Source organism: Falco cherrug, chromosome 9 (genome assembly GCF_023634085.1).
Source record: "Falco cherrug isolate bFalChe1 chromosome 9, bFalChe1.pri, whole genome shotgun sequence".
Classification (NCBI taxonomy): Eukaryota; Metazoa; Chordata; class Aves; order Falconiformes; family Falconidae; genus Falco; species Falco cherrug.
Window position 1 is genome coordinate 31666792 of NC_073705.1, and position 24747 is coordinate 31691538.

A 24747-nucleotide genomic window follows, 5' to 3' on the forward strand; every position below is an offset into this window, starting at 1 on the left:
CACAGCAGACCCACTGACATGCAAACCTTGTTTTTGCATTTGTCATGTTAGCATATTTTAAGTCTAATAGCACAGTTACAGTGAGGCACCACTTTCGAGCTGACAGGCTGATAACTTTAAGCTGCCTTTCAGCTGTAACTGAGAACATAACAGCTCTTAGTCATTTTTCAGGGCAAAGAAATTCATCTGCAGTCCTGCTGTGGCTTCATCAAACCTCTTTGACGTGACCCAAAATGAATTGGAAAGAATCATTGAATCAATTCTTGGCTGCTTTCTGTTATCTATGAGTGAGAGGAGGCAAAGATGGATCTGATCCCATCACATCCTCAGGGCAAGAATGGCAGGTTGAGTCCCCTGTTATATTCCCTCCAGCAACCCGCTTTGCCTCAATGCAGCAATGAGTTTCCCACTGTGGAATGTTTGTTGTGGGAATGTGTGAGCCCAGCCCTGGGGCTAGCACCCACAGCAGCCAGACACACTGGGAACTGGCACAGTTCCTCTAACTGCAAGCACAAAAAAAGAGCAGCAGGAGGAGGAGGAATGGGATGGCAGGAAAATGTGCCTCTTAAAACATCACACACCATTTTAGCTGTCACCTTTTCCTAACATTTGTGTTGCACCATTTGAGGCCCAGGGTAAAGGGAACAAAGCAAAGGAAAGGCAGTGGCCAACACCATCTCTAATTTAGGGCCCTTATGCTTAGTGCTGCTCAAGGGCACTTTTTAAAAAATAAAACCCAAGAGGGAATTTCTGCCAGCATAGTGATGTTTGGATAAAATCAGATATGCCTACAAAATGCTTACCTACAGTGAAAATACAGAATTTATGGAGACATAACATTTCCCTTCATATTTAGGCACTGTATCTAAGTAAAAAAATTTTTACTTCTTTCTTTGCACGTTACATTAAATTATGACATATGTGATGGGAGAAAAATGACCAACGTGAACGAGCAGTGCTCTCTTCCTGCTCCCCTTTGAGGAAAGTGTAGGACACCATAGCAAAGTGCCACATCAGTACCCATTCTGGGACACTGCTCAGAAACAGAACAAAGCCTCTGAGATATGGAGCCTCTAACTCATTTCCTTGTCTGGCATCCATTTTTTCCATCACCATTTCCTCCTGCTCTTTGTATCCTGCTCCCTGTTAGACCCAATTTAATAAATAATTCAAGACACTTCTCTTCAAAAGTGTCCCCTAGCAGGAAGTCATCACCCCATTTTTCAGGTGGGGGTGTGGGGGGAAGCAAACTAAGCATTTTCTCAGAATGTGTGCTCATATCTCTCTTATCCACTCTGAATCCATGCATACAATTTTTGCATCAGCCATCCTAACACCTGCCTTCTGAGCCAGGCTACCACAGACAAATTTAAGATGGATGAGTAGTCAACTTTTCTGCAAGAATGAATTCTCAGTGAATAATTGAACTCATCTACTCATAAGACTTAAAAAGGAAGAAAACTGGTTTTAGGTATGATGTTATGTATCAGCAATGGAGTCTAACACATTTCTTACCCTGTAGTCTTACCCTGCTAAAAGTATGCTGACTCAACAGTTAAAATATTGTAGGATGTAACAGTGGCTCAAAGAATACTGCAATAGTTTGGCTATAGGTTGTTGGAGTGTATATAGTATGGTATATCTGTCAGTCTCCGTTCCATCCTGTTAGAAAGTCTTGCTCTGGTTCCTTGTTTCAGATCTTTGACTTTATGACTCTTTTGCTAATGCATGAAAACATCATCATTCAGCTGTGAAACTTATACCAATATTAATCTGCAGGGAAAGTAGGGTATTTGCTCAGCTAGTCTGCTGAACCACTTCTTCCATAAACAATACAGACAGATGAAATAGATATTAGGCAACACTTCTTGAAACTATCACAGCTTTTTTTACAGTGTTTCTTTTCAGCATTGCAACAGATTGGTGTTGGTTATCACCATTCAAGCGGATTGAATTATACTGGCGCTGAAGTACAGAAACCCATGTATTCAAAGGAACCTCATACTCCGTTAAATTTGTGCAAACTATTGTGGCCGTGGGGATGATACGTCGTGAAAGTAGAATTCTGCCAAAACTCAGAGCACACCCCATTGCATGGCTTTCTAAGCATCTCCTTGCCCCACCAAGAAAAGACTGGCAGTAGGAGTTTCAAGGGAGTTTCCACCCTCGTTGTTACTTGCACTGTAAGAGTTACCCACTGAGTGTGGTAATACTGTTCAGGGAAAGATCTTCAGGAGTGTAATTACTCTTTCCAATTCATATGGATAAAGAAAGGAAATGATCCTAAGAACAGAGGACCTCAAAGACCCACAAAAGCAAGAGGAGTATCTTTGTTGACTTAGCTGAGAAAAATCAGCTGGAGAATCATGCCAGAGACCACCTGCATTTAAGTGGTAACAAGTTATTCGTCACTTCACACTAGTTTGATGTGCTTACACTGGAGTAGGTCTCACATTTCTCAGAAAATCTGCAGTTTCATAAGGCACAGTTGTTTCTAATTAACAATGCACCTGAGACTAATAGGTTTAAACAAAATAGAGATTAATGCCTAATTTTGATAAAAATGCTAGAAAGAAGGTTTTACTTATTTCAACAAACTATATATATCTTAAAAAAAAAAAATAAAAAAAAAGAAGTCTGAGTCCAGGAAGCTCCCTGCCTTGGACAGAACAACCTTTACCTTCAAGAGGGATTGATTTGCCTTCATTTTTATATATGGTTATTATAAAACACCAGGGCACAAGCATGAGCCTGGAATGCAATTTACAAAAGCTGTAGTGTGCTGTAGACTATATTACGTATTTTTAAAGTTCTGCATGCTACTTGAAACCACAGAGGACAAAACTGATGCTGTATTACCTGTAAAGCTTATAACAAGGGATGCTAGAAGTAGGACATACTAAAAGAGACATTACATACCAGTGAGTCTAAGGCTGATCTAGACCTTTTGATTTAGGAACAAGATTAATGACAGGAAGCATGGGCACGCTCCTGTGCACAGCATCTTTTTATAGAGATTTGACAATAGTCAAGAATACGTTTAGACTTGTGAAGCTTTAGGATGTAGCATATGAATCAGCAATCTTGGTTTTTGGATGAACAGATAATGAATCATCATTTCTCTTCCTCTATCTGTACTTACATTGTGTTACATAAAAAAGCCATGTACACTATTTTATTTTCTGGTATTATACCTGCAGGGAATTCATAACCTGATTTGGGAGCTAGAAGCCTTGATCATAAGGTGTCATTTCTAAAACAGGCATTCCATTGACCAACACCCCATCCTGCTTTCAACACTGCTGTGCTATGACTAGCAGAGAAGTTTCCCCTTAAATACCTTCTTTGGGGGATATTCAAATACAGACTGTATGAATTATGAATATGGCTATTATCCAATGAAGCCAAATGTGTAATGGATGATGGCAGTAATAAAATAGATACATAATTTCTCTGCTACCGTTTTTATATAGAACTAGAGTTTATTTTCTTTCATTCTCAATGTCTTTATGACTACCCTGAGGAAAAAAACAAACAACTACAAGTGGAGCAACTTTCCTTTCCCTTGGGGACGGACAGTTTGAAAAAGTTGACATTCTGGGTTGGATGGAAACAGATTCATTAAGTTTCACTTTGTAAATATTTTACTTCCCTCCATTCCCTCCCTTGCTCCCAAAGGACAGAATCCCAGCTTCCTCTCCCATAACAGCCAGTTGGTATGGCCAGGCACTTGCTGGCTCAGGAGACAGCCTGCTCCTGCCCTATGGGTAGCCCGCAAACTGCCTGTACTGGAATCTGTCTCTCTCAGCTTCTCTGTTAGAGCTAAGAAACTTTGCATACATAGAGGTACTGCAGAGAAATATGTATCAAGGATCAGGATATTTAGGATGGGTTTTCCCTAGCCCAGGCAAGGACGTGGATACCATGCCATACATTGCCTGTGTTATTTTGTGTCCCACCTCATTCTCTGGGAAGGAGTCCCTGGTAGAACCCCTTGCTAAAGGCAAAGAGAAAGGCTGTTGTGTTTTTTGGTGTGGTTTTTTTTGTTTTTTTTTTTTTTTTTAAACTGTTAGGTTTCCAAGAAGCACTCTGATTTACATTTTTTCCTCTAAACTTTGCAATTTTGTAACAAATAAAAATTTCTAACTACCCCTGGTTAAGAGAAGCTTTCTCCTTTTTACTGGTCTGGGAATAAAAGCAGAATTCCTTTTCCCCTCCAACACATTCAGTGCTTTCTCCTTCAGGCAGAAGTCCTCAAATAACTCCTCACACCCTTAAACAGTACATTGTGACTAGCAAATGTATGTCAGTGTCACCGAGGTGAGATCTACACTTTTGCAGTAGAATGCAAGTTAGATGAAGTTAGCGCATGAGCTGCATTTTGCTCAATGAATAAAGTCCAGCCAGTTGCTTGGTTAACACAAGGTGACTAAAAAGAACTAACCAGGAAGGATATGTATGGGTTAGATGAGCATTTGAGCAACCTTATGTGGTTTGAAGCAAATTTTTGTAGGAACAGCATGGTGAAAGAGCAGCTGTGATTTTTTTGCATTAGATGCCTTTTTAATGGGCTTCAGAAAGAAAAACTGAAAGGTTGCCAGCCTGAATGCTTCAGTGAGATGAAGTAAAGTAGTAATGAAAATCTTAGTGGCTTTTGCTAAGCTAACAGGGCAATAAGCCTTGGGTAATAGATTAAGGAAGATAAAGGGGAAATGTGGTGAACCAGACTTGGAGACAGAAGGGATGAGAAGGTCAAATGCGAATCCTCAGCATGAGAAGTCACAGAACCAAAATAAATTAGAAGAAGAGATACGAAAATGGAAGCGGCAACATGTGCAGAAATAGAGATGTGGAAGATCTTAAGATGTAGTGTCAGAGCAAAAGTCTCCAAAGAGGTTTGAAGTTGGCCTGTCCATAACAGCAAGCAAAGCAAATGGTTTGTGTTTCAGCATTCTGGGGGAAACTTTTTTTTCAGTTTTACAGATAAGCATGAACAGGTGTCATCTGGAAATGGAGGCAGATGTTAAATCAAAAGCCCTGGAGGCTTGAGAGAAAGATTGCAATAGTCTGTTTACAGAAATGTAATATCCCCTCCATAGATGACTGAAATCATATATGAGAGAATGATTTCCAAAACTGCCAGATTTGGAACCAAGAGTGATAAAAAGAGAATCCCCCAATGCGCAAATAAAATGTAACTTACTGTATGCCTAAATACCAGCGAGATAACTGCTCTTTCCCAAACAAACCAAACAGCCCTGAAGAAGTTGCACAAGTTTCTGTATACCAACCTGTACCGAGGCTTTGCCACAGCAAACAAACAAGTTCTGCTTGTGTTCCATGTATGAGAGAACACCATTGATCTTGTTTAAAATCTTGAAATAAAGGCCAAGGGAAATTATTATTCTCCTCTGTGGGGTACTTGTGAGGTTGCATCTGGAGAACTGTGTCCAGTTTTGGGTCCCTCAATAAGAAAGCCACATGGACCAGCTGGGGTGAAAGTAGTGGAGGGTCACCAAGGTGGTTGGTGAGGCTGTGGGACCTGAGTTTGCTTAACTTGCAGAAAAGAAGGCTAACTAACAGTAGGTCAGCATGCAGCCTCCCACTACTGAACGAGGGAGCAGAGAGAAGATAAAACCAGACTTTCCCCCAAGATGTACAGCAAAAGGAAAAGAGGCAGCAGCATTCGCATGTTGCAGCAAAGGAATTCCAGATAAGTACATGGAAAAAATTACAAGAGTGGTTAACCACTGGCACAGGTTGCCTAGAGAAGCTGTAGACTCTCTGCCCTTGGAGGTATTAAAAGATCATCTGGACAAGCAAGGTCTAACTTAGTCCAGTTCTGAGGAGGAGACTGGATTAGACAGCCTCAAAAGGCCTCTTGCAACCGGTTATTCTATAACTGTAATTCTCCAGATAAGCATGCAAGATTTTTCTCACTGATTAAACCCATTTTAAAGATTGCAAAACTTACTGTAAGTGTTATTGCATATATGGAGCAAGTACATTTTGACAGTAAAGTCTATGTGTTCTGGGAAGCAGTATCCAAGAATAAACTAAGGAAACTAATTTGCAAATATGGTATTTAGGCCACAGATCTTTCTACACTCAGGGCCCTAACTACTTTCTGCCCCACTCAGGATGAAACAAGACTGATGCTGTTACAGCGTTTGGATTTAGGAGCCTCATTCTTTCCAGGAAATCTGAAACTGAAATGAATCTCTGCAGGAAGTCTGACCCTGTGAAGCTGGGGAAATACATACACACACACATATATATATATATGTTGTGCATTCAAAAAGGATAACTAGGTCAGATCCTAGGAAACTCCAATTTAACGGCTGAAGCGATTAGAAATTAGACTAAATCAGAAACAGAAAAGGTTCATTCATCTCTTAGACCTATGCCATAGAGGAGCTTTTTCCCCCCACATAGCAAATCCAAGAAAAACTTGACACAGAATTTGACTGTACTGATTTCCAAACCCTGTTCCTCCCTTGTGATACACAAGACAAAAAGAACCTTGTAGAGAACCTTAAATACAGGAATGGATCGTGTCTCTTGGGTGGTAGAACAAGAAAAGGAGCATTATTCAGACCTGTCAAAGGCTTCTAAATGCTGGGTGAACATATTGCAAGTGTTAGCTGGGCTGCTGTCAGATACAGAAATGCTCATTCAGGATGAAGGTTTTCATTCAACGCAAGTCGTATGGGAATGGTAATCACATTGAAAAATCATGTGGCTCCTGCAAGGCTGTAAGGAATTGTTCACATGTGGATAAAGAAATAGTTTTTTCTTGAAAGACTGCGAAGAACAAAAATACTTCCCACGTACCTGATGGAAGTGTCTACTCAACCAACATTTGCTTGGTCACACAGGATTAAACATAAACCCAATTGCACAAAGCAGCATTTCACTTACTGTTTTCTTTGGAGAAGACTACTTATCAGCAGAGGTAATTCCTCCACCTGGGCCTAGGAAAAAGAATAGAGAATAAAGACTGATTATCTATACACAGCAACTTGATTTATATTTTTGAAACACTTGGTCACAGAATCTCAAGTTTCAACCTTCTTGGGTGCATGGTTAAAAAACAACACAAAAATTGAGAAAAAAAAGTAGTTTCAAATAATACTGAAATATTATATTCCTTTTAAACATCTAGAAGGGCCTTTGCATTCTCAAAAACTGGTCTGTATTCATAAGCCAGATTTATATTGCTGTATAAAATATATGTATGCGTTTTGTTTTCTGCACTCTTATGAATCCTTCATCAGAAGTTCAGATTATTCCAGTGCCTACATTCATGTTCTTCTTTCTTTCAGTTTCTTTCCCTTTTAACTCTAAGTAGCAGCAATTTATAAGTAACATGGCATTGTCTCTATTTCATGCTGCTTGCTACATACAACCAAAGCAATTATACAAAATGTAGCCTTTTAAAAGTATAAAAGCTGTTTAAGGGAATCTTGCTTGAAATACCAAATATAATGTAATCACAGTACACAAAACATTTGAGCAGCCTCAGATATACTTTTGTGCTTTTTCTATGTCAGTTGTTTCAGAAATCAATGCACATCTCTTGCACTACTAATTTCCAAAGCAATGACTCATCTACCATTGACTAATCTGTCATTAATCAGTCTTAATAAGATTAGAAATTTGAAATCAATTTCTAGCTTCTAATTCAGTCCCAAGCTTTCAGTTTCTAGGAATTTAAATGCCTTAAATTTAAATGCCTTTGAATTTAACCTTACAAAGTTCTGAGACCCAATATTGGCAAGAACTTTTGCTATTGACTTAAAAAGACCCAGACCTAGATCTCCTGTCACTGCTTAAATAGTTAGGCCTAAATCGTATCCTGGTGAGACTGATTATTGTACAGTTGCTGCACCATCCATCTTTGCATAATTTCTTGCTGAGTTTGGCTGCATGTTGCTTGACCCTTTGTGTAGGGAATGGGTGCATTCTGCTGGGCAGATCTGCAAAAAGGCCGGATTGCTGCAAGCAAGCTGCGGCGGGGTGGGAAACGGATTCACTGTCCTGGCAAAATCTGAGTTTTTTAACATTGTCTAATAATGTAATATCTAGAAAAGTTAAATATTCCTGAGAAATTACTATTCCCATCCCCAGCTTTATGTCATTTTGTCTTTTTGAAATGTTTCATTTGATTTTTTTACCTTCTTTCTTCCAAAATTTAAAGTTTATTCCAAAAGCAGAATATTCCAAATAAGCAAGGTTTAGCAGCAATTTCATCCTGAATGATATCAACAAAAAATGCTCTTGGTGTCTCCCAAAGCATAGCAGTATCATCACGAGAAAAAGGAGTTTTATGGGCACTGGAATACTTTTTTTCCAGATTTTCTGTGATTTGTCTGTTAACAAGTGGTCACAGGTTACTGGTGCCCTCTTGATGAGGGGTTTCCAAAGGCTGAAGCATGCTAGGTCTGGTTGAACCATGAGGAACAGAGTAAGAAAAACAGAAAAGATCAAAACCTTACTTATTCCTCATATGGACTGTGCCAGCACTGAAGAAATCCTTGAAACAATGGTGTTTCCCAGGACAAGTTTCCTCAGTATATATTCATAACCATTAGGAATTTTCAAAGTTCACCAAAGGGCTCTGAGAAGCAAGTAAAGAAAATAACCTTCTATTAAGACTAAATAAGACTTCTGCTCACTGTTTCATTGGATAGATCACCAATTCTAAATTTTCAAAGCCACACAGGCTCAACTCAGTTTGGACTTGAATAATTACTTGGAATTGAATCATTATGCACCTGAATAATCACTATTTGCAACTCAGCCACTTTCATAAAAACCTGCTGCCCAGCTTCAGAGATAATACACAAAGATTAGTCTTAGTAGCAAGAGCAGATATTGAACAGAAGACCTCAATGCAAGGGGGTAAAAAAAAAAAGAAAAAAGGCTGTTGTACAGCTTGTGTGACATCACTGTCCCCTGAACTAATGGGACATGTCTCTCCGTGTCACAGTTACTCTTTCATTAAAGCTCTGCTGCATTTACAGGTGCTGGGTGGTGCTGCAGGAACCAAATATATGCCAGCCAAAAGAAGGTGGATGTTTTCTGTTTTCTAGTAATCTCAGTATTTTGCCTTTGGCCTAGCAATTGATTTTAGTCTCAAGCCCAAAATAAAATCAAAAACTTCCCAGTTAAAATTGCACATTATAACTGCAATGAGCTCTCTCACCATGCAAACAGCAACAATTTTTCAAGTGGTGCATTACTATGCAAGTGAAATGGAGATTTATATTTTTTTCCTTGCTAGACTTTTTTTCCCTATAAATATGGTCATGACTTAACTTTGCTCTAAGGAAATGCTTATCTTTGCTTCATAAGGCTTCAATTAAATGCCAAAGGCCATTGAACCCTTTCTATATCCTCAGCTGCAACATACTCCCTTTCCTCCCTCCTGGAGCTGTGGGGGAGGATGGCAGAGAAGCACAGCGACCTGAAAGTAATAAAGTCACAGTAAACCACAGAACCCTTGTTTAATTACTCAATTTCAGAACACAGAGTGGAAAAAACAGCTCTTTCATTCTACTCTGCCATAAAATGACCAGAGCCAACAAACAAATGACCGCAGCAGCCCATTGCTGCTCAACAGTTGACAGAAATGCACAATCACTCATTATCTGCTCTCAGAGCTGCTGATTGAAAAGTGTTGGTTAGTTCAGACAGGTGAAGAACAGTGAGACCCGGAGGGCTGTCAGCATATAAAAGCATTCACTGTGGAGCTAATACCCTGTATTTGTCTTTGAACAGAACAGCGTGAACCCAATTGCCTGCTTGTCACTGAGCAACCTCAGTAAACTCCTTGCAAAGTAAGCCTGTGCCTTACATTTCCTCTGGATCATCTAGGCTGCAAACTAGTTTTAAAAACATACATTTAAATTTTACTGAAACTACGGTGACGATACTAAAACCATGTTTACTACAGCTAACTTACTGCAATTAGCTTCTCACATTTAAAGTGCAATGTTTTCAGAAAAAGGCAAAGAACGAGTCTAGGTGATCCATTTGGCTTTCCGTGTTACAGAAGCAGTCGGAAGGTACAGCACCCTATGATGAGCCTTGATTTCATAATCAACCCTGCCTCTTCCAGGATTGTATTTCTGCCATTGCTAATATATGTACCTACAAACATCAGGAAAGCTGACACGCCACAAAGTGCTGTCAAATGCACAGTAAGACAATGATTTTTTTTCCCTCTGGTGCTCCCATTTTAGCAGTCCTATTTGAAACGCAAGATAAATGGGTAGATCTACATTTTAAGCTGCTGATGACAGGTGAGCTGCCCAACCAAAATAACGAAATCTGAGTCCTCTATAAAAAAATGCAGCTAGGGAACCATCATTGACAGTGCAAACTGGTGTGCTACCTGAGATAACCCTGTCAGTTTGCCTCGATGCAGAGACATCTCCTCGGATGAGGAAAGAGTCACCCTGGCCCTGCACAATGCTCTCTGCTTGTATTGGCAACTGCAAATTGGGGCACCAGTCCATGGCCATGAATGTGCTCCAGGTTACCAAGTAGGCATGAAGTTGCTGTATCCAGTCCATATTTACTGACTTGGGCAATGATCTGCCCATGAAAGCCTCTGTATCTCACTACTGCTTTTTTGCTAAGCATATCACCTTAAATAATCTTTCCTGATGTTTTCTAAGTTGGGCAAAACAGATATTAACACAACGGGAACAAAATGTTTTATAGCGGCAAACAGCGCAATGAGCTAGTACATAGTAGCAGAAATGTCTGTAGCAAAGCCTTGAGGTGACTCCTTTTGTGCAAGCTTCAAGCATAGAATAAAATAATTTCCCAGGTCTTATTTAATGCCTGCACATAGGCAGTGTGATACAGCAGCCCCAGCTGTTGTACATGCTCCCCAATAACGCAGCAGCTCAGCTAAGTGGTGCTGTGGGGGATGCTGTGTGGGCAAAGATTCAAGTAGCACAGGGTCATAAAACTTCACCATAGTTGTTCACTCTTTTTTATAATGGGTATATAGAGGAGATTTGGTAAATGCCAGCCATGTGCCTGGCCCTCCCTTATGCCTGCAGGGGATGTTGGGCTTACTGCTGCCAGGCAGGTGGCTAGGGCTGAAAGTGTTTGTCTCTCTTCCTAAAGAGAAATAAAACCCTTGCAACTAACAAGGCTTCCAGAGCACAGGTACTGTTTTCTAGCATTTTCCCTGGGCAAACGATGAGAAAATATCATCTACCTTTGAGAGGGAGCTGGCAGTCACCAAGACATAAGGAAGACGGAGAAAGGAAAGGAGAGGAAGATGATGTGAGTGGCAGGGATGTGACTTGAGAAGCAGAGAACCAAGGAAGGTCATCCTGAATAACTGGTGCCAGGGAACAGAGCAGTACTTTCCAAAATCTTGTCTGCCTTGCTAGTACTGCTTCAGGCTTCATCTGTGTGACACATACTGGCGCAAAAGGCAGGAACTTCAGTCACCAAGGGTCTGAGCTAAGCAACCAAAGTCTTACTCTCCTATGAATACTCCCATTATAAGTACAGAGACAGCGTACTGATCGGTGTGCCACGCATCAGTCAGCAGAAGCCTTCCCTCTTGAGCCCTTTCATGACTCTTTCTCTCTCTGCTTCTATGTAGCTTGAATCCAAAACAGAGGTGTCGTCACCACCCGCCACGCTCACGCACTGTCTCCTAATAAACTCTCGCACATAGCAGAGGAACCTTTCATTATTTTTTTTTCCTCACAAGCCAAGAACGGAAAAATAATTTGCGTGAGCCAGAAAAATCCTGTATCATCTGTTCATCACAGTAAGCCCCCTTTACTTCATGCAGAGCACAGGACTTCCTGCTGTTCATTTGTGCATGGTCTCATCTACCAGTAAAAATTATGAACTCAGAAAATCACAGTTCACAGACTGTATCACATCTTGTAGGGTGAGTGCAAGTCATTTGTTGCCCTTGGGAAAGAGCAGATGGGCCAGCAAGTAGGTGACAGTGAAACTGCCGAGCCACAGAAGACCCCCAGAGCCGCTTAGCAGCCAAGGCACAGCCTCTGAGCCGCAGTAACTTTGGGATGGACTTTCTCTGGGCGCCTCGCAGCCTGCAGAAGACAGCACGCCGTCACCCCCGGGGCTGCCTCCCTCCAGCATCTGCGAGGGCTCATCAGCCTCGCGGGTCCCGGGGCCTCCCGGGAGGCAGCAGGTAAGCAGTAAGGGAGCATCGCCGCGGCTCATGCTGCGGGGCCATGTTCCGCTCATTTTTGTCCTTTTGCTCCAGAAACAGGTAAGAACTACAGCAGGGCCTGTCACGTCCTCAGGTGGTGCACAGATCCCCACGCGTGGGAAGTGAACAGCCATCAGCACCAAATTAAATGTCTGAAAGTACTTTTTCACCTAGGATACGGACAGCTGTATTCCAGGACGACACATTTCTGGCTCTGGCAACATTCTCCTACAAGGTAGGGCTCCAGCTCCTTTTCAACAAGGCTGACAGTCTGTAATTTCAACTGCTTATTATTTTTGTTCTGCTAGGACTGTAGTCCTTCAGCAGTGACTTGGAGCAGCCCTGCTGTGACACGTGAAACAATATCCACTTCTCACGGAAATCTCGTGTAGCAAACCTGTTTGCTTCCCGGCTGGCTGCAGGGGAAGGGGCTGGAGCGAGCCCCATCAGACACTCCTGGTGCCCTGCAGCTGCCTTGCAGGAGCCTCGCCTCTTGCCCTGCCGCAGGGGCACGGGAGGGCCGGGCACACCGCGGAGCAGGCTCCTGCCCTGCCGCAGCCCCGCCACCCCATGCCGGACAGAGCGATACCTGCCCGGGAGGCTCTGCCCGGCCGCCCCCTCGGGGCACCGGCAGCAGGAGCTACGAACCGTGCCAGCGGGGACAGCGCGCGCCCTGGGCCACCAGCGCGCAGCACAGCGGGGCACGGAGCCCTGGGGGGGAAGGGGCGGGGAACGGCGGCCGCCCCTGCGCAGGGGGCCCACGGCGCCGCACCGCCGCCACACGTGAAGCCGCCGCCCCCCGCCGCGGGCCCGGGGCACGCCGAGCCCCGCCGCGCCGCCCCCCCCGGGCCGGGGCCGCCCCTTGGCCGCCCGCCGCGGGCAGGGCCCCATAAAGGCGGCGGCGCGGGCGAGGCGGGGAGCAGCCCGGGAGCAGCAGGCGGCTGCGCGGCCCCATGCACTGCAGCAGGTAAGCGCCGCCCGCCCCGGCACCCCCGCTCCCTGCGTCTGGCTGCGCCCCGCCGGGACGGCGGCCGTCGGGCTCCAGCCCCCGGACTCGCGCTCCGCTCCCCGCCGCCGCTTGCACAGGTCCCGCAAACGCGCCCCGGTGCTGCCGCAGTGCCTGTTCCAGTGGCCGAACCCACCCCTCCATTACTGGCCGTTCAGTGTAGCCTCTTCTAGCAGCCCGCCCTGCTCAGCTTGTGTTGTTGGGTTTCGTTGGTTCGTTGGGTTTTTTTGTTGTTTCGGGTGTCTGGGTTTTTTTCCTCCCTCTCGTGTGGGTTTTTTTTTGTGTGCTGCAAAAACCTGGGACCAGCTGCCCCAGGAGCTGGCCATCAAAGTTGCACGGAGAGCATTTTCGAAGCCTCAGCTCTTTCCCTATTAAAGCAAAGCAACGCTTGATTAATTTGATGCTGGTACTCTCCTTGTCTTACTTATTATGGCTAGTACTACCACAGTAAAAAAAAAAAAGCAAGGAGAATTAAGAGGCCAGCACTGATGCTGCCTTTTTTTTTGGCAGGGCTCTGGAATACCAGTGAGAACCCTGGGAAGGAGAAAGCCATTTTTTTTAAGCGACAAAGCAAATGCTCTGGCTTCCCATGACTCACCAAAAATCCGTATTTCTATCAAGGACTGCATCATTCTCAGAAGGGCTGTGCTGCAGTTGAAGCCCCTTCTCACAAATATTCAAGCTACCTGGCTTTGAATGGGCCACATTCCTGCACAGGAATTGTGATTATCATCTGAGAGGGAGGGTTATGAATAAGTCTTTACAAATAAAGCTGTAGCATTCTCTTTGAAGACTTGCAGTAGGCTTTTAGCATAGACTTTGGCCATTATAAAAAGATGTTTTTAAGCCAGTTCTTGAAGCACAACGAGGTGAAAAAATAAGGTGTGTCACTCCCCCATGGTGGTTTTTTTTCCCCCTATTCATTCAGCAGTCAGTGTTAACAGTGCCAAAAAGCTCTTTAACCTAGACTTGGGCTAATACCTCAGAAACAAATATTTCCAGAGGTACTTCAGCATTTTTATTCATCTGAATTAACCAAAACCAGAGTGTCTAGTAAATGCACTTGCAGTTATTCAGAGCCACAGTGTGATGGTTCTGCATCAAGGTACGTAGTGTCCCATTTGATGCTCCGATGGGATAGGCTACTTGCCTAATATAGTGCTGTCTCTGATCAAAGATGAAGCAGCTGATCCAGCTTGCTGGAATTCTAAGACCTGGCTCAGAGTCTCTAAAAGGGAAGCTAAAGTGGATGAACGCTTCCACTGTAACTGGATTTATTTTACTGGCTATTAGGATGTTCTTTTCTGTATTTTTGAAGGAAATGTCTTTCATTAGCTGTTACAAAAATACATTTTTCAGAGGTTTGGAAAGAGCAAATTAAACTACATTTAAACTGAAAGCATTCAGAATTAGCAAGAAATGACTGAATAGTCTCACCCTAGTTCCTTAGCTTGAACTGTCAGTTTTAATTTAGGCTGCATTATTTAAAGCTGTGCAAAGATGAAGCCATGAATAATTAAGACAACAGATGAAGCAAATATGCATTCTTTAGAAGCTTCTTACCTGATGTAACAAATAATAACATCCTGCCTTTCTGCTCCTTTCAGAATGATACAGATCTTGGACCCGAGACCCTTGCCAAGCTCCATCATGCCTGTGGATGTGGCCATGAGAATTTGCTTAGCCCATTCTCCACCACTTCAGAGTTTTCTCAGCCCCCTTGAGGACTGCCAAAGAAACAACTTTGTGAACAGATTCAAACCTCTCAGACCGTGTCTTCATGTGAAACGTGACTCTGAAGCTCAGAAGAGCGACTGGAACCACTCGGCAGCCCGAGCCAAGAAGCGAGTGGTGTTCGCGGACTCGAAGGGGCTGTCCCTGACTGCGATACACACCTTCTCCGAGTTCCAGGAGCACCCTGGGTGGGATCTTCAGTTTGACCTCTTAGGCATTGAAAATATAACATCTGGCTTAAAGCTACATGAGGAGAAAAACTTGATTCTGGGTTTCCCTCGGCCCTCAGCTGACTACCTGGACTTCAGGAATCGCCTGCAGAAGAACTTGGTCTGCCTGGAGAACTGCACCCTGCAAGAGAAGGTGCTGTCAGGTACTGTGAAAGTGAAGAACGTGAGTTTTGAAAAAAAGGTTCAGGTTCGAATCACCTTTGATACATGGAAGACCTACACAGACATTGAGTGTGTATACATGAACAATGTTTACAGTGATTCTGAAAATGATACCTTCTCATTTACCATTGACTTTCCTCCTGCCCTTTCCTCTGAGGAGAAGATAGAGTTTTGCATTTCTTACCAAAGTGGAGAACATACCTTCTGGGACAATAATGAGGGTCAGAATTACAAGATTTTCCATGCAGAGTGGAAGTCTGATGGTGTTCAGATACCATCTGCCAAGAAAGACTGTGTAGATCTTCAGACTCCAAGGAGAGGACAAGAGAGAGAGCCTGATCAACTAGGTAGTCCGAGGCTGTCCAGTGGTCTCTTTCCCCAGTGGCAGAGCTTGGGTCGGATTGAAAATTCGTCACCATATTGGTGATCAGTACTAGTGAGGAAGCATTGTTCCATTTGACGACAGAACACTGTTAGTTTTCTGGTTCAACATACTATGTGACAAAACCACCTGGCAGGTTTTGTAGGCTGGCTGAACAAATCCAAATTCACTAGTCCGTGAGACTTGTTAAACCATATTATGCTACTGAAATTCTTAGCCAGACCTTATCCTTGGAAGGAAAGAAAACTAAGATAAAACCCATGCGTATGCTACCTACTATAGAAATGGCATGCCCTTACATTAAGTATATGCTGCTTTCTTTCTGCTGTTGACTCTGAGTCACTAGGAGAGAGGCTCTTGCAAGGAAGTATGGAAGGCGATGGTATCTTAGCAAGCTGTAGTAACTGCATGTGTGAGAGTACGTGTGTACAAACAGGGACATTATGTGAACAGAACATCACAATTAATTTTGCACCAGTAGGGATGAGGTGATGTGGTCAGGACAGAGGCTTGCTATAACCCTTTATGGGCTTGTAGCAGAGGCAGGTAGGAATGCATGGCTAGGATTTGTGGCTACAGTACTGTAAGAAACTTGGAGAGGATAATGGATGAGTGGGAAAAGGAATGAGGTTGGATGTGCTGTATGATTTGGAGACAAAATGCTCTAATTTAATCTTTCCAAAACTAGTCTTCAAAAATCCCAGAAAAAGTTCTATGGGATAAGAGGGAAAATACAGAAGACTATGCACACTGAGTGGTGGAAGTGACTGCTGCTCTGGGAAGACATCTCTGTCCTGGTTGGCTTTGTGAATAATCCATGTCTTGCATTTGAGAACAAATGTAGCCTTTGCTTCATCATCCTATTTATTCAACAGGCAGATGGTTACTTTATAACATTAGAAGGAAAAATGTGCCTTTAAAAAAAAATTAAGAACCACCCTACATGCCAAAAATAACCTTAGGTGACAAAACAAAGCAATTTGTAAGTTTCCTAGTCTGTAGCAGCAACAGATGATTTGACTCATCACCTGATCTAATCTTACAGCATCTGATGGTCAAGTATCCTGCTTCCTATTGCAAAGTCAGCCATGACTTTTCACAAGTGTGTAACATAGGCAAGGTCCTTCATATTGAAGACAGTGAATTAGTTGCACTCTGTGAAAGCTGATTTCTTTAGAAGAGCAGGGTTGCTACTATGTGGTTTTCCTAGACTGAATATAGGCTTGCACATAAATAGAAAACGGCTCTGGTTTATTTTACCTCATTTTTTGAAGTTTTTTTTTTAAGACTTCAGTAAACTCTAATGTATATTTTATATCTCTATGCTTATAATTTAGCTTTCTGAGACGTCAAACTGAAGGCAATCTGTGTTTCATGCAAGATGTGCGTGAGACATTTTCAGCAGGCATGAATACTGGTACACCTTTTAACTGCACAGAAACGGCGTTAACGTCAAAATATAAACACATTTTTGCCCATTGCTAAGAAATAATATCCTGAGTCTGAAGCTACTTGCAGTACAGCAAGGCAGTAAATACTAAGGTGAAATAAGTCTCCTTCACTAATTGCACTTTTTCCCTATGTAACCTTTGCTGTTATGTGTAAACTGGCCATTTTAAGAATAAATTTTATTTTGATACACCCAGTTCTTACTGCATCAGCTCAACCTGTCTGATTTCTCAGCTTCTTTAAACAGCTGCATTTGTGACATAAGGTAAACCAGTTTCTTCTGTGCCATGGGGTGATGCTAAAGCTGGCTATGGCATGGTCTCAGGTCAGGAGCTGGCATTACTCCGAAGGTGAAATCCAAGCTCTTCACTAAATGAGAGATCCTTAAAAGTATTGCCTTATGAGTTGTGCCATCTGAAAAAAAACCCCTCCGTATCTCACCAAATTTAACTGGAATATTTTGGTTTGATAGATTCTGTCAGGGATACTGCTGTGCCATGGATGAGTCTGTCTGGCAGCAGTCTGTCTTAACCCAGTGGCCAGCCTTACCTGCCAAGGTATAGCATGTGATGCTTGTATGGGTGCGTATAGACAGTGGTTCTTGATGTCTTCTGGCTCACTTTTATCTGGTACTTAGCTCATTACACTGCTTCCCGCAGCTATACTGCTCTTTGGGGCACTGGAAGGTTGGGTTTTCTCCCCCTATACACAAGAATCCAGCTGACCTGCCAACAGTATTGAACAGCTCCCTGCAAAATAAAGTGTCTGTCTGCACCAGCAGTTCACCTTTGATGCTGCAGTGTGGACCTACCCTTGCAGTTACTTGGAATGGAGGAAATGGTGGATTGTTTCTCAAGGTCCCTAGTCTCTGGGGGCCAGAAGGTTTTGGTAGACCCCTGCTTCTCACAGGCAGCAATTTAGGCCAGCACAGAGTAAGAAAAGGCTGGCCAGCACCAGTTGCACACCAGGTGACAAGATGCAGTTTAGTTCAATCCATTACCCACAAAGTCAAGGGTTTCCCAGCAAGAAATCTAGTTTTAATTATGAAAAAGCAATTGCCAAAAGGCAATAGACAACACGGCGCTAACAGAATGTTTCTGACCTGGGGAATGAATTTAGAACTTCGACATTGCAAAGCCTGCACTGGACACAAAGCCCTCCTTTCCCCCAACACCATCCACCAACCTCAGACTACTAAATACTACGCTATGTCTTACTGTGTAGGAGCTCTTATGATACACACTGCGCTGCCAGCTCCCTGCTCTAGAAAAAGAAGTGAACTGAAGAGAGATTTTTAACTTCAGTGGCTTGAAGGCTCCTCTGCCTCAACATGGGACTTTGCTTCAGCAAACCAGATGCAGGGCTGCTAGGTAGAGCTCAAGCCATCCAGCATGAGGAAAAGTAGCATTTCTTAACCTCCAGCCAAGTTTTCTCACCAGGCATTGCAACTGAAAATGCTTACTTGGCCTCCTCTTGACTGAGACATAAATCAATTGAAAATACCCAAAGACAGATTCCATTGACCAAGCTTTGGTTTCCAGCCAGTTTCTTTGCAAAGATGCCTTGCAAGATCTTTGCCCAGCGGAGAGGCAATGCGGTGCTGCAGTGTTGCTCAGCAGCTCCAAAGTCCTGCCTCAGTTGAGGGGGCAAAAGATTTCTCCTTTCTCCACTCCCTGCCAAAGCAATGCAGTTTCACTCCTTCCTCTTAAAAGCAGAACTCATGTGTAACACTAAAGTTTGCATCCATCAAAAAGGTACCTTCCTCTAGGAGCCCTGTTAGCAACACTAAGGTATAGCAAGTGGAAAAAACTAATCTTACAAATGTGTTTATCAGACACTGAGAAAAACAGTGTCACCTCTGGAAAACTGTCTTAGCCCAGGGGATTCCAACATACATCTTAGATGCTGCTCTGTCAGATGCACCCTACTCAAAAACTTAAAGCAGATGCAGTCCTTGAAACAGAGCTTGCAAACCTATGGCATCACCTCGTTCCCTTAGGAAGTCACTCTTCCAGCTGCATTGTAGATTTGTATTTCCACCGGTACGGTGGCTGAGCGGATCATTGGATTCATTCCTATCGCTCTGTAGATCCAAGGTGTACGACTTTCAGTTATAGCCTAGGGGTCGCACAGTACTTACAGGCTTCATTCTTCAAACATAAGTGTTTTGAGTTGGGTTCCTAATAACCATACTGGCTTTTGTGAAGCTAGGCCTCATCTTACCATGTAACATTACACTGACATTTACTGGTGTTTCCTATCAACAAAGATCTGCCACCCCAGAAGATCAGCATCTGAACATTTACTGAGAACATAATTAGAATTTTCACAGGCAATTAGTGAATGTCTTTTTCTGTAATTACATAGATCTAAACAAATTATCACAATTTATATGGTAAGTTAATGGTAATATGGTAGATGTTGTTGCTTTATATATATGTAAATACTGTAACTTCTGTCCCACTCAGACACTCTGAGCTTTAAAATGAAATGTAATCAACAATAAAATGTTTCAGTGAGGCTGAAATAGAAGAAAGTGAGGCTGCACTGAATCCTCTCTCGAGGGGCCTCTCCTTGGGTTTCAAGAATCACCTGTACTTCAGCCGTTCCCGACTGGCATTCACTTAACCTGTTCCTACAGCCCTCCAGTGATGGAGGCTCCTCAGGCTTTCCAATTATTCTTTCCTTTTCTTACCTTAAGATAAGCTCCTGAGATCTTAGCCTAATTAAAATTAAGCTCCTAATTACTTGTTTTATTCTGCATAGACAAAAAGAGAGAACTACTGCTTTCTTTTTGCGATAGTCTGCAAGTGCTTGAGAGCAAAGAACAGCTTTCCCTCCTCTCCCTCATCCCTTCTCTAGGCTGTGCAATACTTCATTTCATGAAAAGTGTATGTTTTGGCTTTTCATCCTTGTTTGGAAAGGAACCTGTTAGACCTTTGGATTTTCCTTAAGGCAGAAATACCACTCTCTGCCAGGTCTGGCAAAAGCCTTGTAGTGTGGACCTCAACCTCACCAGTGAAAACTTCACACAGCTCAGCACCCATCTTTCATTGCTCAACTGACTTCATCAGTCTCATACAGTAGGGCCTCAGGAACGTATATATCATTTATATAGTGCTCAACAGACTGTCTGTGATGCTTCTAACAGCTGGGCAGATTGCATCAGTGATGCATTTAATTGAATTTATTCTAATGAATAAATTATTTTATTATTAAATATATTATCCATTAAAAACGTTCATCTTTCTCCTTCTCCTCTTCCCTATAGAAGCTGTGTGTAATAACGCTCCAGCCTTTGTTTATCTCCTTTCTGGCCTATTCTTTAAGGTGGTCAGCTTCCATTTCTTCCATGTGAAGAACCAGTGTTTTCTGCTTCAGTGACAAGATTCATGCAAGCTTGATCGGATTTGTGCAGAAAAGGCAGACTGACTTTTGGTTTTGCAGTCTTCACTGCAGGTGGCCCAGTGTTGATCTCTGTAAGTGCATCTTTCAGGCAGTAAGGTAGAAAATAGCCAGGGTTAATTTTAGTGAGGCAAAGCATGAACTCAGCACTGTGGGTCTGCTCAGTTGCTGATAATTTTGTAAGACGCTTCAGGCACTGCAGTGCACTGAACATACAGCAGTCACATACCCACATTTCATCCTCAGCTTTCTTTCAGCACAAAGGAAAAAAAATAAGGCTGCTCAACAGCTAGAGACTGGGCTTTCTGACAGGAGTGACTGTCAGTAAGGTTATGGTTACAACACATTAGCAACCAGAAGCTATTCAGGGGAAAGGAGTAAGTATTGAGCAAGCAATCAAATATAGTATACCAGAAACTGGAAGTCTGCAAGAGAAGAAATTGTTCTACACTTAATGTACTGTAAAAGAAATAAACGGGGAAGAATAAAATAAGTTACTTGCTTCAAAGGTGTTATTGGGGGAAATACCTCTGCCATCTCTGTATTTCAGGTCATCGTAGTACTTGATATGCTTTTGGACTTACAGCATCTTGCACCTTGCTTTTAGGAACAAGAGGGAAGTGACTGTCACTACACAGTTGACTAGATAGGAATGGGACTGATATGGCAAATTCCCTTTCGTGCAGAAATGATAAAACAAAACACTTAGCACAACTCCTGCCCTAAATTGTCCCCTCCTCCACCAGTCACACAAACAACTGTGGTTAACCATGAAGTCAAATCTGTGAAATTGTAGTATCAAAAGCAAATATCCAAATTATTTATTTTTGAAAGAATGTCTTACTGATATTCCTTTGAGAAAATACTGTTTTAACAGACAAATTCATAGCATTCAGCAAGTATCATTAACTGAAATCAGGGAAAGCTCAGAGTGAAGTGGTAATGTGTGCTTTTTTTTTTTTTTTTTTTTTAAAAAAGAGGGTTTTCTTTGCAAGGCTTTGTTTTTGTCTCCTGCCTCCCCACTCATAGTCTCCCACCAGCTTCCTGTGCCTGGAGCTAATTCAGCATCTAACCAGGAGACAGATAGATTCTGAAAGCATCCAGCTATCTTACTTTAAACCAGCAGTTACAGTAGAATTTATATATATTTACAAACTGCACATCCCCCACCCCCCCCAACCCTCAAACACAAGGCCACAACACACTATACAAACAAGCAAAACCCCTAGTTCTATTCCTCAGTTTACACCTAATTACATACTACAGGTCCATCAGGTTAGGTCAAGAATATTATGGTGCAGCACAGACCTCTGACTTGGCTCTGGGCACCACAGCAAATCTGCTGACCCCAGGAAAACAAGAGCCACCCATAAACTGAGCACAGCCACAACCATTATTATTCTCTCCTCTTCTATCCATAAAAAGCTCAGGCCACACACTGATACAGTGCAGAAACACCCAGGAGCTGCAGAGTTGGATGGGTACAAATAAAAATGATTCTGTATTCAGGTGACAATCATACGTCCAATACTGATAGCCTTCAAATGCTCCATCTAGCAAAGACAAGTGATGTAAGGACTCCTAACATTTTCTGCTCCACTTTATTATTCCCTTGGACGAGTCCCACCCTTCCTTTTGCCCTCAAAGATGCAGAATCAAGACCAGCACGTACCCTCTGTGCCTGTAACTATCACCTCAGCATCTGCACCAGCAAAAGCATTCACCCTTTCTTTAGGAAGTCAGGAAACGTTAACTTCCAAACCATTCTCCCCAGCCCTAGAGCTTCTTTTTTCTACCAGATTGTAGGATCCTTCTTTTCTTACCTGGCATAATCTCCTGACAGACCATGAGCACCTGAAATGCTGGACAAAATAACTTTCAGAAGTCTGTCGTTGTCTTTGTTCAGGAAAGACACCAGGGACAGCACGTAATCCCAGTGCACAGAAGCAGTCTGCTGGTAGAGAGGAGACACCAGCAACTGAGATAGGAAGAATAAGGATTACTCATGGGTCCTCAGGACAAGAGCTAAGAACCACCACCAGGAGATGGAAATGATGCTTTCAGGACAGGTGTTACTGCTGAAGGGTCTTCTGTAGGCCTGATGTCACCTGAGACCAGTGGGTTGGTGCTGAGTGCTGCATTAGCAGCAGCTGAGAGGATGGGAGGAGCTGATGCTGACTGTATAGCACGCATGGTGGTTATTTGCCAAATAATTGAATAGCACTAATTCCCCTCCAAATGAAACCTTTACTGTGTGGGAGAAAAACAAAATGGGTGTTTTACAGGCCCCTATCTCAGCATCCTAGTTGTACTGGGACCAGTCACACAACTTTTTACATTGGCTTATGTGAAAGCGTAAGGTCAAGGCACCACTGAAAAAACACCTGGGCCTGTGCTGAATGCAGTGTGGACCTTGTTAGAGTAAGGGTTGTGGGTACGAGGTGTCCCTGCTCAGCTGGAGGAGAGAATGACAGGGCAAAACACCCTGTGTGAGTATGAGTGAAGACGCTGCTCTTCTTTTTCAAAATCTATGAGCAGCTGAATATTGAAGAACTCTACTCTGATATTCATTCTAGCTAGTAATTAGAAAAACAGTATTTTGGTATTTTCACTGGACTGCAAGTGTCAAATATTATGTTCTTATTCTTAAGATCAGTTACATAAATAGCATTGCATTTTCTATCCAGTGAAAAATATGCTGCTTCTTAAGTACAAAATGTCATACAAATGTGTACATTCTGGGCAAGTGCAGGTTAAAGTGTCACGTAGTCATAGCCCCCGGCAGCAAACTCTCAGTGGGGTTGTGCTGGGCTTTTCCTCCTCGTGCTTCAGTCATTGTTCAACGAGGGGAAAAGAGAGAGATGAATTCTGTTTCAGAGATCACATCTTGCTAGCTAGTTATTAGAGCTCCCTAATAACCAGGAGGTTGCCTGGGGCACACACCTGAGCTGGGTTGGGGGTCACAGTGGCTGCGAAGCTGGTTGCCCTGGCAGGTGTAGTCTTTCTTGTCTCGTGTCATAACACAGGAAAGAATTGCTTTCTGTCTGTGTGGCGGTGATAGGCAAAGAGAGGCCTGTGCAGACATTGTAAATAACCCCTTACCTTGCCTGGGCTAAAAGCACCTCAGAGAAGGCACAATTTTACCCTTCAGGACCTGTAGTTCACAGGTATGTACTAACGCCTTCCCCAGCCACCGGTGAGCATATGGCAGCAATGCCTTTACAAGGAACGATTAGCCAGAGACATACATCTATAGCTAATTGTCATGTTAGGGCAGCAAGAGCAAAGCAGAGTGAATTCCAAATGCAAAATACTGCCTCCTCCTCCTTTTCCATGTGGATTATATTAGCCCCTCTTGTGTTTGCTCATCCCTTCTGGGAGCCTTTTCAAAGCATTCTCAGCTCTGGGATTTAATGTCCGGCATTGCTGACGTGCAAAATTAAAAACGTAAAGCACATTTACCACCTTCTGGTTTTAGATTAGCAGCAGAGAAAATAATCCTTGGGCTGCATGTGAAGCCGGGAGGGCCCAAGGGATGCAGCTGTGGTGCGAGTGGAGCAGGGAGAGGAGAGCCCATCGCGGGGCAGCCCAGAGGGAGGGAGGCCAAAGTCCCTCTGGAGCTACAGGAGCAACTGGAGGAGAGGGAAGCTGTGGATAGGTGCTCTGTCAAACGCTACTCACTGTATGTTATCTGGCACAGAAACCTGTTGAAGTGCTATTCCAGGAGATGAGGAGAATGTTTTTGTCTATAGCCCTTTGGCAAGGCAAAGAGCTGGGCTATAGCTTAATTGGTATCTGCAGTTGTTAGCACTCAGCGTGGTTTGACAAAAGGTCGTAAGAAAACTGATTTTCACTGATGCACAAAACCTGATGTACAAAACTCAAAATCTTTAATTAAAACAATAGAGACTGAGAAGTGCGTTTTCTCCACTGTTAATGGAATGTTATTGACGGCTGTAACATTTGCTTTCTGAAGTGACCTATGGACATTTTCCAGACAGCATTCTGTGTGTTTTCGAATTCGTCTTGTTTCCTGAGTTTTTTTAAACCCTGAAGGCATAGCTATTAAAGCAGCACTTAGAAAAATGGTCTCTTGTAACAATTTTGACGGATCTTCTCAGATATCAGGGTTACCATGACCCTGGCATGACTAGAAGCC

General features: G+C 43.0%; 1 protein-coding gene across 2 annotated transcripts; it reads left to right on the forward strand.

Moving 5' to 3' along the window:
* The first annotated feature begins 13036 nt into the window (after window positions 1–13036).
* On the forward strand, window positions 13037–17379 carry PPP1R3C (protein phosphatase 1 regulatory subunit 3C). Of its 2 annotated transcripts, none has more exons than XM_055721167.1 (2): window positions 13037–13187; window positions 14834–17379. In XM_055721167.1, exons 1-2 carry the CDS (start codon window positions 13174–13176, stop codon window positions 15777–15779), a joined length of 960 nt encoding a protein of 319 aa, XP_055577142.1. In that variant the 5' UTR covers window positions 13037–13173; the 3' UTR covers window positions 15780–17379. The 2 variants fall into 2 exon arrangements, with proteins under 2 accessions (XP_055577142.1, XP_027659462.1); XM_027803661.2 differs by lacking the exon at window positions 13037–13187 and adding an exon at window positions 13746–14108.
* Window positions 17380–24747: the final 7368 nt, after the last annotated feature.